Source organism: Podarcis tiliguerta (genome assembly GCF_965153285.1).
Source record: "Podarcis tiliguerta genome assembly, chromosome: 3".
NCBI lineage: Eukaryota > Metazoa > Chordata > Lepidosauria > Squamata > Lacertidae > Podarcis > Podarcis tiliguerta.
The window spans coordinates 74,528,894-74,542,103 of NC_139536.1; the positions used below are offsets into that span (position 1 = coordinate 74,528,894).

General features: G+C 41.3%; 1 protein-coding gene across 2 annotated transcripts in view; it reads right to left on the reverse strand.

Moving 5' to 3' along the window:
* Window positions 1-2,416: 2,416 nt before the first annotated feature.
* KLHL32 (kelch like family member 32) overlaps window positions 2,417-13,210 on the reverse strand; it is a 67,779-nt gene continuing 56,985 nt past the window's right edge. For both annotated transcript variants that reach the window (XM_083433508.1, XM_083433509.1), the window contains 4 exons: window positions 11,257-11,315; window positions 7,762-7,954; window positions 6,621-6,715; window positions 2,417-4,972 (listed from right to left, as the gene is read on the reverse strand). In XM_083433508.1, coding sequence (XP_083289634.1) covers window positions 4,811-4,972; window positions 6,621-6,715; window positions 7,762-7,954; window positions 11,257-11,315 — 509 coding nt within the window. In that variant the 3' untranslated portion in view covers window positions 2,417-4,810. The remainder of the gene's footprint in view (window positions 4,973-6,620; window positions 6,716-7,761; window positions 7,955-11,256; window positions 11,316-13,210) is intronic.

Consider the following 13,210-nt stretch of genomic DNA (forward strand, 5'->3'; position numbering starts at 1 on the left):
TCCAGGGGGTGTAAAAGATACCTTTTATGATAGAAGAAAGCATGTTTTTTTTTTATAAAAAAAAATCTAAATAGTATTTGGTATAGTTTTCCTGGCAAGTTATCATAGATACACTAAATGGATACATCTAAATGGACCAGTTTGCCAAGAAAATAGGTAATGCTTATTGTGCTCAGTTTCTTCATTTCATTTCGTGTCTGGAGACAGAAGTATTCCAAGTATTAACTGAGACAGGCATGAAAATGGTTAGGAATCAGATTTGCTTTTTTAAAAAAAACGGCTTCAGACACACAATCTGTTCATCAGATCAATATACTAAGAGCATTTTACGACGTTTGGACTCTTACTCTTATAATGCCATATACAACACCCTGGTGATCAGTGGGCAGTTTGCAAATGTTTGTTGAAGCACCTACTCCATTGGTGTCTTATGATATACTGGCAAGTTAGCAACCTTTGCTCCTCTCCCTCCCCCCCCCCTCCTCTTTTATGGTAGTGAATAGGTCTGCTTCTGGGCTGTCCAGAAATGCATATTTCAATATGCTTTCTTTGAGGAACTGTTACTATTGTTCCCGGGCCCTTCCTAGTCGGCCATTTTAGCTGAGTTCAGATGTTGAAGCTAGCTCAAATTGATGTCTTTCTTAGTTCAAATAATTTATCTGCTTCTTCCTATTCAGTCCATAAATGTTGTAATTTTTCTTTCCTTCTGCTTCAGAGTGTTTGTCGCGTACTAAAAATGGGAATTCTCTAGCCAGAATAGACATTTTGTTTTCCCCTTGAGTGTGAGAACCAAGTTATTTCTTGGATGGTAGAAGATGTTCTTGTAGTATGGATGGGCCTGCTGAGAAGGTTTCTGATCAGATCAGGACCCCTCACACTTGCGCCACAGGCCACGTTTTGGCCCAAAGTCCCGAGGTTCCCCATCTTTGCTTTATCTATAGACTTCTTTGTGAGGTGGCTACCGCTGTGTGTACATTTTATTAATGCGAGCAACAGTGGGAAATGTCTTGGTCACATGGCTTGCTATTATGTTGTGGTTCACAATCATGTAAGCAATGCATAGGTGATATGACATAACATGTGCAATTCAGTTTGTGTGAGACTTGGATGATGCAAAGTCTTCAACTATGTTCATCCAGTTGTGCTCAGTGAGACTTGCATGCAGATTCCCCAAGTTCATTAATTTACTGGAATTAAAGTTATAGGTAGGCTTGGTAAAACAAAAAAAAAACTTGGTTGTTGAAATTTGCTTTATCTGACATTGCAAGCACTAGTTGCTTATGCAGTGTCATAAACAAACCTGCTGAAATGCTCCCTTTCCAAATTGAAACCTAATTGGCAGTCCTCCAAATGCATTCACACTTAAGAGTTTTTCTAATACCAAGATAGCATTTTTTGTCTTAATGTCTGTTGTGCCAGGCACATTTGATGCCAGAACAATGGATAATGCATACCTCTGCAACAAGCATGGTTTACAAATCTGTATAGTTATTCCTTTCTTTCCACACTAGAAGTACCATTGAGAAGTACCACACTAGAAGTAGCAAGTTGCCACGTTTAAAGATGTGAAGCTGAACATCCTGTGTCTGAGATTGCAACACGGTAAGTGGCTCTTGCAAACCAATTATAGGCAGGTTGCTTAATATAGTGGAATATCATGAAAATAGTGAGCAGTTTCTTTCAAAACTCAAGAGGACCCAGAGACTAGATGCATATTTGTTTAGGGAATACTGTACTGCAATTCCTACAACTTGGATCTAGCTGAACAGGCTGGTCAGAGACCCAGAAACAATTTATTGTTCAAAACATACTTTGGGAGAAATGAATTTGCATCGAGTAGATTTTCTAGAGCTGAATTTTTAAATGAACATTTGAGCTTTGGTATGCCAAATGTGAATTCATATCTCCAGCTGTCACTGTTGTTAACAGATATGAATGCTTTTTAGCAGTTAAGATTGATAATAGTCTTAACCATAAAGAGTTAAAATATTTCTAACAGTTTATGGTTAGAAATTATCTGTGGTGTGCATTACTCATCCTATGCAAAATGTGCCATGACTTGATGTCACCTATTCTCCACAGTGGAGGGTCCATTGGTAGTGGTGAGAGAGAACTTTTGCTGATTCTGTTGTCTTCCTGTAGCCTCCAAAGCTATCTCCCTCACTATTCTAGAGGATCTTCCAAAACCTCTTAAACAGAGCAGGAGATAGGTAAGGAGTCCCCTCCACCCATTTCTAGTGCTTATCTACAAGCACTGTAGAAACTGCATCCTTGCAAGGGTGGTTTCATCAGGTCAAGTGTTTGTGTGCAACAGATTGTCTCTTGCAACACCTTTATGTGTGGTACAGGTCTTAGGAGTAGTTAGCATGCACATAATAGTTTTCAAATGTAAAAATATTGCGAGGCAGAGATGATACAGTAGTCAGACAATAAAGTTTTATTGTAAACTGTACATATGCCTGTAATATAGAATGGAGGCACATTTGTATGAATGTTTTCTGGTATTTTACCTATGCAGCTGGCAGTTTCTTGAACTTAGTTTGTGAATTCACACAGCAGACAAACAAAATGGTTCCCCTTGTAACTGTGAGTTGACCAATTTTATTTTCAAGGTTTTCAAAAATATGAAGATATTGCACATTAATAAAACTAAACTTGGAGCTGTCGGTAAGAATGGCCTGCATGGATGAAACTGAAATGTTCCATCAAATGGGTATTATACAGTAATGACTGCAGAAATGTGAAGGTGATAACCCAGTTATATCACCCCACTTGTTCAACTGACATGTCATTTGGCGCAAAAGTCAGGGAGTGAAAGGGGAGCCCATTGCGTTCGCCGTCGTGACTGGCTCTCTCCCTTAGGGCCTGTGTTCTAGTTCGTTACTGTCAGGTATTCATAGTCACGATTGTTCCTTGGACAGGAAGCCAAGACTTAAGGACCCTGGCTCTGTGATGGAGCACATACTTGTAGGAAGAAGGTCCCCGGTTCAATGCCTGGTATCCCCACTTGAAAGGAACAGGTACCACATGTCATAAAAAGACAGCTGCATGAGACCCTAGTAAGCTGCTGTCAATCAAGAGCAGACAGCGGAAGTTAGATGGAGCAATAGGCTGACACAGCATAAGGCAACTCCTGCTAGACAATGGAGATGTATTGTTTCCAAACAAGATTCTGTATAATTTCGGGAGCCCAGTGTTGATATTTAGCACTCGAAAAATCCACTGGCTCCAAAGCATTCTCTGACCTGACTACCTGTTAGTTAAGACAACTGTGAGGAAGTAATGCAGACTGCAAAATAGGCTCCTCCAGTCCAAAATAAAAAAGCACAATATTTAGGTTTCCTAACAATACAATTTCCAGTGCTCCCAACTATACATAAAATGTGTGACTAATTTTATTGAAACTGCCCACTACCACAGTAGGAAAAGAGGCATATAAACTCTTGTTACAGTTGCCCTTCCAAAACTGTATTGGGGGAGGGGGCAGTGCATAGCATAACTTAATGCCACCTCTTTGCCTTGCAACATTCAAGCTGGTTGCTACTACCCTTCCCCAGCAACAGGATCCTCAAGTTAATGTGAATGAAAATACTGTTTCCCATGTTCTCTTACTTACACATTTTTAGTTGTTAAATCTCTCTTGCCTTTTTTGTTAACTGTAAGTGCTAAAAATTGGGAAGGCTAGTATAGAGTAGTGCAAAATTGCCCAGAGCCAGATGCTCAATCAGTCTCTTTAAATTGCTCTTTAGGGCAAACTTAAAATAGGCAAAAATAAATTCCAGAATGGTCTCTAGACAAGAGTTATTCTCCTTGCAGCTTTTGCCAAATGAAGATATTGGAATTGAGCAGGATGGGGTGGGGACAGCTTTCCTAAAAGTTTCTACTAAATAGTTCTGTAGTTTCAAAAACCACTTTGGATACAAAGACATACAAACTCAAGCTTAACGAACAAACTTCACTATGTCTAAGTTGCAATTCAAGGTCTAATTCTATAGGGAACACTACAGCAAGGCGTTACAACAACCTTTAATGTGCCTGTCTCACGCCTCCGTTCTACATGACACTTTTGTTCTGTTGATAGCACCACCTAGCTGCCTTTTCTCCAGCATAAACTTTTGATAACTACATTGCTTTTAGTCCAGCCTTTAACCCTCACCTCCATGAGGCAGTCATAAGAAACATCTGGTTCTTCAGAGGCTAACAGAGCTCCTTACACCTGCAGTTGAGAAATGTTGGAATGCACAGCAGTTACAACTTCAAGGTTTTTCTAAGAGCAAGTACTCAAATAAGTCCTTTTCCAGCCTTTTTTTATGTAGTCCAAACTCATTGCAGTTGTAGCCCACATTTTGAGAATTTCTATGTTTAAGTGAAAAAGCAAAATTCATTTTTTGCACATCTTTGACAGTACCTAGCGCTAGAAGCAACAACCTATGGAACTAAATCAAGGATCCCTTTTTTGCCAAATATATTAAATTGCATATGTAGTATTATGTTTCCTCATTGACGTATCACACACTCTTTTGCAAAGCACTTTGGGAAGTCAGTAATCCTGGCAGATCCTTATAAGTGTGAAGCCAAATAAACTGCATAAAATGTTCCTAGAATACTTAGTGAGCAAAGATGCCCAAGCCCTGCTTGAAGGTAGGAGTCTAGGTGCAATTCTGGCCCCCTTTCATTAGTGTTCTTTTTGGCTTCTACTGCATTTAATACAATAAAGAATTTCAGAGCAATTCTTCCCCTTTTGGTTGATTCGAAGATGAAATCAGGATGGATGAAGAAGCTTTCTCTCTCATCAGTCACGCTCCTTTTCTCACATAGTGCCTATCTTGTGATGAGGCACTTGCAAAGGCTGCAGGTTGGGACATGTTGAGTAGGGTGCCGGAAGGAAGCAGGCAGCTATCCCATTAGAAGGAAAAGGCAAGGTGGGCCCATAGAAAACCTCTTCTTTTCCTTCCTTACTAACATCCAGCACCTAGTAAGAGCCAAAAACAAGGTGGGTAAAAAGCTTAAATATTTATCATAAACCAAAGGCAGCTTTATGTATTGCTGTTCCACTGATCTACCTATTCTATATAATCAAAGTTATGTGCCAGCCATCCCTGAAAACAAAAGAAAATACTCAGAATTTGAGCACTGTGCACCTGTTGCAAACAAGTTGACCCCAGCATGCCTGAACTGTTGCCATGCTCTATGGCACAGAGCTGGTCTACACATTCAGCAGAGTGACGTACTGCTTCAGACTACAAGTGAGGACTAAGAGTTTCACTTTTCGATGTTAAAATGATTTGCAGTAAGAAAAATGACCACAGTAAGCAAGTCAAAAGCTGTGATCTAACTATGCAGGCGCCAGGCTCAATAACAGCAATAAGCATTACATGTATTGTAGCAAACACTTGTACAACACCCTAATTCATATTAAATGCTGATCTCCTCCAATACTTGCATACTACAGTACATATTAGAATGGCAATTAAATATTTGCATCCTTTTTTCCATGTATTTTAGTTATTACGAATGGCTTCCTTTCATGTATATAGTAGAAAAGATTGTGTCTAAATACTTCAAAATCAATGAAAACTTTTTTGAAATGATCACTGTAAAGTACATTTCTTGTTAGAGACATAGCTTTGAGGATTTGTTTTAAGGAAAGATCAATATTTGGCACACTCTAAAGGCATGCAATTTTTGTAAATCGCCTAAACATACACTCTTAAAACAATGTGAACTGATGTTAAAGATCAGGATTCCTACCAAAGTTTTCATTGGGAATCAGCACACATGCACATGTCAACTCTGCTGGTGCCCTACTATTTCTGCTTAAGCACACTTATTAAAAGCAAGAGTTAAATGGTAGCAGTGGAAAATAAATGTATGCGGCTGTACTACTATGAAGACTGCTGAACAAGCAAGCACTTTTTACCTTTACCCCAATGAGCTTTTTCAAAAGTACCATATTTTTCGCTCCATAGGGCGCACTGGCCCATAGGACGCACCACGTTTTTTGGGGGGGAAATAAAGGGAAAAAAATTTATTCCCCCCCCAGGTGCTTGTGGGGCCAGCAGCGGGGAGAAGCGCTCTTCTCCCCGCTGCCAGCATGCAGACCAGGTCCGGGGACAGCGGGAAGACGCGCTGCGCCTCCCAGCTGTCCCCGTAGCTTGCGGGGCAGGCAGCGGGGAGAAGCGCTCTTCTCCCCACCGCCTGCCTTCAGACCAGGTCCGGGAACAGCGGGAAGATGCGCTGCGCCTCCCAGCTGTCCCCGGAGCTTGCGGGGCTGGCGCTGGGGTTCTCCTGAAGTCTGGAGAGCGAGAGGGGTCGGTGCGCACCAACCCCTCTCTCCAGGCTTCAGCGAAAGCCTGCATTCGCTCCATAGGACGCACACACATTTCCCCTTCATTTTTGGAGGGGAAAAAGTGCGTCCTATGGAGCGAAAAATACGGTAAGTGTTGCCAACTTATGATCCTAACAGTTTAGACAAGTTGCTTTTCCTCTTTTCTTAGAAGTTTAAATCAATTGCATAGGTCTGTTTCACCAAAAAGGTATCCCAGTGTAAACAATTCTGGAAAAGGTAACCTTGCAATACCACTGGGAGAGACTCGAAAGAAGGAGCCTAAACCACTGACCTGGATACATGCGGAGGGTTCATTTGTCCAAAATGAGTAGCCACCAACTAAGTATATTCTGCCATTGTGAACAGCAACTCCCGATTCATTTTGGCCTGAAGCAGAAAAACAAAACCATATGTGTTTGTTAATCTTTATACACACACACACACACACACACACACACACACACACACTACTTCTATACTGTGGGATGCTGCACATAGATTCAGCTAGCCAGCTGTTTACATGGAAACATTGCTATAATCTCTCTTAAAACAGAGTCAACAGACAAGCTTATTGCTACATTTCCAATGTTTTTGAAGAATCTAAAATAGTACAACACACCCATACAAGTTGTAAGTTCTACTTATTGTAAATTTCTCCTGCTACTGCACACATTTGCCCAAGCATTTCTATTTTAAGTATATTTTAAAAACATGTACAGCACTCTTCAGTGTTTCTATTCCCACCATGCACCAAATAATTGCTATTTTGAGGGGAATGGGTTATCTCACAATCAACAGCTGATGTACAAGCTGTGTTCTTGCACTGGTATACACCACAGTCAGAATCAAGTGGTCTTTACTGGTTGTGATAGCACTGATCACTTTTAGAGCAGGCACCTGAACTTGTTTTAACAACTCCCTATCTTCTGTCTCTGCAGTTGATTAGCAATAATAAGCCACCAATGAGCAAAAGACAACAGTAGCAGGTACTGGTCATAGGACAGAAGGAGTAAGATTGAAGTAGAGCAGGCCTGCAACAATGTTTGCAGCCCCACCCAATAAAAAGAAGAGCTTCGAAACAAGTTGCCATACATGACGGGGCTGGCCTGACAAGTCAAAAGTGGTGCATGTCTGGGATGAGGAGAAGTAGTGTTTTCAGCACTCCGCACATTTAATTATATGAAGTAGAGAAAGGAATCCAGATATTTCCTCTTGTATCAGAGTATCCAGCACTGGACTGCTGTTGGTCTATTGCTTCGATGCCAGAACTTGCATGAAGCTGATTGTGGTTTGCTTCCCTTGCAAATCAGTAAAATCCAAAGCTCAAACAGTGCAAACTAACTGAATTTAAAAATGAGGGAGGAGGGAAGAATTTGACTTGAAACTTTGCTGTAGTGCCATACTCTACTAAAATATATAAACAAAATACTTGCCTGTCAACAGACTGAAGTTGCAGCGTGTCCACTGGTCAGTGTCTATATTGTAGGAATCTATGTGGCGGACAAGAATCCTGTCATTGTTATAATCCAGGTCATTGCCTCCTAAAACATACAGCTTCCTTTGCACAGCTGCCATTGAATGGTAGACTCTTCTCTGCAACATGGGGCTGCGGCTAAGCCATTTATTCTGTAAATACAAACATAAGAGAACTGGTTCACATTAATTTCTATAGAAAACAAATCTTCTTTCTTACTAAGTTCAAGGTGGCTTGCAATAAATGTTACCCATATAGCCACAACAAAATAATGTTTGAAAATTAAGTAGTAACTTAAGTTTTCATAGCCTAAGCTATTAAAATTAACCAAACGAATGAAAATTTAGCCAAACGTTTTCCCAGGCAGAAAAGTCTTGCTTGGTGCCCTTTTATTTCTTAATGTGTATCACTGGTTAGGTAAACAATAGTGATATTTTTAATTGGTAAAAGAAGAGGTGAAACAAATTTATTATTAGAAGAATGGAGAGTAGTGTGCATGAAACAGTGGAAATCATAAAACAATTGCACCATGGTAGCCCCCATAATGTATAGCTATCCATTATATTGTGTATTATTTGGCCAGGAGGAATTAATATTTGCATTAGCAGTCCAGTCCCTTGACACAGAACTATAGACACCATCTGCTTTGCAAAGCCTGCCTGCATCCCCTGATTATATCTTAGCTTCCTCCACAGCAGTGACTGCCAGGTAAGCTGCTAAGCACTGCAAAGGCAAGGAAACAGAGGGGCCTGGTGGGGTCATTCCTAATAAGCCAGTGTGTGAATACTAATCAGCAGTGGAGAAGCAGAGGTCACCCCAGCCTGCCTGTTGGCAGGTAGCTATGTGCTCAGTGGCAGATGGTAGGCATTATCAGCACTCCACAAAGGCCTAGCGCAGAAACAGGCACTAGCACCGAATTATAGAGGTATTGAGATTCTGTGCAAGGCGCAAGCAGATGTGAGGTTCTTCCAGTGCCCACCGTATACAATATGCCAGCAGAATTTTTAAAAAGAGCGTGTGTGTAAAAACACGAAGCCGACCTCATTGCTAAGAATGCTAACACACACTTTCTACCTATTAACTGTTTGTGTTTGGGGGCTCTGGCCTAAAAGGAACCCAAGTATGCAGAGGGCCAGAAAGTGGGAGGAAACAGCTTCTGATCCCCCAAAGGCAACAAAATATAATACACATAAAAAATGGGAGCATTAGAAAATGTAAATAAATAGGCAGGATGTTATTTTGTTCATCGTGAGGCTGAAACTGCTGTTGACAAACATTTGCATGCAAAACAAATCCTAGGCTTCATACAGAGAGAAGTCAGCTGGGCTAGGTTTTGGTGCAAGAAATGCAGGTACTTCTAAGGGGTTTAAGGTGGCTTAATGCACTGCTAAAATCAAGCCCCTTTTCTGTAATCACAAATCACTATTTTGCCAGCAAATGGGACTAAAGAATGCACAAAATCTATCTAAAGCTGGAAGTAGAAATTATACAAAACAGATGGCTGGTGGTGGTGAATAAGGCAGCTTCCCGGGTCTGTTCTCCACATCTTCTCTCAACTTTTAGTGCAGAGCTTTCCAAACTTTTCATGTTGGTGACACTTTTTAGACAGGCATCATTTTGCAACACAGTAATTCAGTTTTACTAGCAAAAACCAGAGGTTAAACTAACCCCTTTCCAGCCCCGGGAGGAGCGCAGGGAGTGTTCACACAACACAACTACACACTGCAGCCGACACACTAACAAGTCACGAGACACAGTTTGGAAAGCTCTGATTTAGTGGAACTTGCGCCACTTTGTGTTTCTCCACCAACACCAACGATGTGAAATGGAAGTGCACAAATGTCATATTATAAGGCAAACTGCACCAAATATTATTTATTTTCTGCAAACATTTACTACATTTGCATCCAGCCTTGCTTCAAGGTAGTGTAGGTCATTCTTTCCTTTCCACTCTATTTTATCCTGTCAGCCATGTTTGAGGTAGGCAAGGCTGAGATAAAGTGACCAGCCCAAGGTCATCCAGTGAGCATGTGGCTGAATGGGCTTTTGAACCCAGGTCTCTGAAGCCCTGCATTTCCACCCATTCTTCCCTAACCTGGTGTCCCCAGCTGCTGAACTACAGGGAGGCTGGTAGCAGATGGGAGTTCAAGATTTCAGAACACGGTTCCAACCACGACACAAGGAGAAGAACAAGATACCTTTACCTGTTATGTGTTGTTAGGTTCTTTTAACTGGTTTTTATTTCATTAGGAGAAGAATATTAACTGAATGATTAAGAATCTGGTATAAAGGTTCCTCAGAAAGTTGCACTAATATACTCTTGACTACATTCCAAAACATAGCTAAGTGTACATAACCCCACTGATCTCAACGGGCCTCAGAACACTTAAGTCTGAGTTGAACTGTGGCTTTGTGTGTTTTAAGAATTACAGCCTTCCTAAAATGTGTTTGGGGCAGTTAAGATAGACAAATAGTGTGATCTGGCTTATAATGCAGATTCCTATGACAGATAATACACTGACTTTTAAAACTTCTGCTTGGATGGGTTGTTTCTTAAGTATGTTTACTTATTAATAGGTATCTCAAGTGCCACCACATATGCATAGTTCATAATGTTAAGAGCTACCTTTCTAGATCAGATCCAAGGCCCACCAGTAACCTGCAAGATACCTCTGAAAGCATGAAGCTGACAACTATTTACGTTACTTGTTCCTAGCATCTGACATTCCACTAGAACCTGCCTCTGAAAATGAAGTGATAGGTGTGTATGCATACAGAGAACCGTTAGTTTCACCAGCTTTCAGCCTGTTAGAACTATTAATCATTTTTTTAAAGTGCCACAAATAATGCTAAGTGCAAGAGGCCCAGGGGTTGACTTGGCTCACTTAAATAATCCAAGGTTCAACCCAGGCTTCTCAGCTGGGAAATCTCAATGAGCTGGGCTGGGAAAGATGCTAATATCAGCAGGAGTCTTTACATTTCCAACTATTAACTTATACAAATAGATACCAAGGTCATGATATTTGCCTCACCATAAGGATGCCGCACTAACTGATGGCAGGATCATAGGGATCAAGGATACCCATCTTTCAAAGGCAGACTGGAATACAGGTTTTGCATAAACTTCCTGTATCTTCCTTCACCATGAGCTTCAGCGCTCAAGTAACATACATTGCAGGGACCAAGACGGCTGGATGGTGGATATTAAGACACATATGGGTCACCTATTTCCAGACTATCCTGGTGAGCTGCTTCCTTGCATACTAAAGAGCAAGGGAAAACAGGGCTCTCTTAAGGCCTACCAGGATCTGCCAATGCACAGGAGCTGTGCTTTTATATCGTCATCTAAGCTATTGTTGTTTGGAATGAGATGCTTTACTCATTTGATAGTGCATTTACTCACATACTTTGCATTCTTTGTGTTTAAATAAATACTTGTAATATATAAACTTACTTGTGAAGGATCATACACCATTAGCCTGTTCTGATATTGTGCCGTATTTGTTACTCCTCCTGTAACAGATGTTTACAGTGTTACACGAACATTAAACACAGTTGGGAGTGCATTAAAGCAAATTATCTACCATTAGGAAGCATACTGCAATTTTTTCCATGCTACATGCAAAAAGGAATTTGTCAAGTTTCACTTTCCAACATCCTTATTTCTCCAGTGGCAAGTTAACAATATGCCCATGTTGGTTCATGTGCCACAAACCACAACTAGGCAAAATAAGTCGCACCCTTTGAATACTGAAGGGTACCTGAAGGTCATCATTCTGTTTCTTCTGCTAAGAGAGGTCCTCTGAACAAACACAGTTAAAAGTAAGGACAGAAGTAATATGTTGCATGATGACACAAATATATGCAAGACATCTGGAAGAATAGGGCTGTCCTAAGATTAAATTCAAGGTATATTATATTAGGGTGGGGCGACCCTGTACGGTACCATAACCTTGGAGAAGTGTCAGGATAAAAATACATCTAATCATAATATATGCTAAAAACAATGTCATCTGTAGCCACCTATCCTGCTGACTGAACTTCTGTGAACACTAAGGGAAGAAATTGCACAATGTCTGCTGGTATAAGGTAATTTCTCATTGTCCCCATGTAAATTAATTTTAGGAAGGGCGCAGCTTTTTCTCCATCCCCACTGTCTGTCACAAACATGTACTGAGACAAATCAGGTGTAGCCTATTTGGTACACTTCCGTGTCACCATTTGCGGGCCCATGCACATTGTGTCTCGAGAGCTGGGAAGAGGTAGTAACTTAGGAACAACAAAAGAACATGACAAGATCTTGGAATTTAACTGGCCACTGCAGATGACAGAAGGCTTTGGCATAGCCACTGGGTATGTATCCTGAATCATTCAGCCCAACTACTAGATTATTATTCACAAGGGTCGGTCCTAGGTTAAGGGTGACCCCCTCCAAGGCCACCAGATGGAAGTCCTAATGGCCCATCTGCTTCCGTCTGGACCTTTGGCCAGAATCTTCAACCCAGACCCCTTTACCAGGGTATCCTGAGATTTTGACATAGCCAAAGGGAGGGTTCCTCTCATCCTTCAAGTTAGACTGAGGATCCAACCCAATGCCTTTTTTTTTCCCCTCCACCAAAGTTGTGGCAGTTGCTATGAGGAAGTCAAAAACCCAAAGGGACCCAATTTGTGTACAGGCAAATTTCTCCCTGGCCCTGAATATGGTGACTGATTGAACTCCACAACAAGGTTGTGCCTATATACGCAGAGCCAAACGTACAGGGAGGAATGGATTGCCAACTGCTCTGGCTCAAAGTGCAGCCAGCTTAAATTCAGTGGCGGCGAACCAGAGTGAATACTACATTCGGCTGGTCCGCTGCTGAAGACCTACCCTCTCCCCCCACAAAGGCCATGATTGGCCCATTTGAAGCTAAGATTTTGGCAGCATACCCCTCGCGCCCTCACCAGCTCCTGTAGCTGCACTAGGCTGCACTGGTGCTTCCCTAAAGAGGTAAATAGTACTTTCCTGTGGATCCCATTACTTGAAAAACTACACTTCAGTTGCAAAGTTGGAATTTCAAGTAACAGCTACGAGGATGAAAGAGAGTGAAATGAAAGTGAAAGGGAGGGACGAGGAGTGTGAATCAAAAGTTGGGAAATAATTCTGTGTACATTGCGGCAACCTTTGGCTATGTGCAATAAAACAGACTGAGACTGAGGAAAGGAGGAGGTTTGTACTTTTTACAGAAATGCAAGGAAATCTAGAAATCTGCTTCATTGCAACCTCAAAGCTCAATCAGATCGGAATGATGAGATGAGAAATTGTGAACGCATTTCTTTTCTCTCTTTTTTTAAGGTAGAGGGATGACCAGTAGTGGGACCATAGCACACAGGAAGTGGTGGTGGGGGGACATGACTCTTTCTGCCTG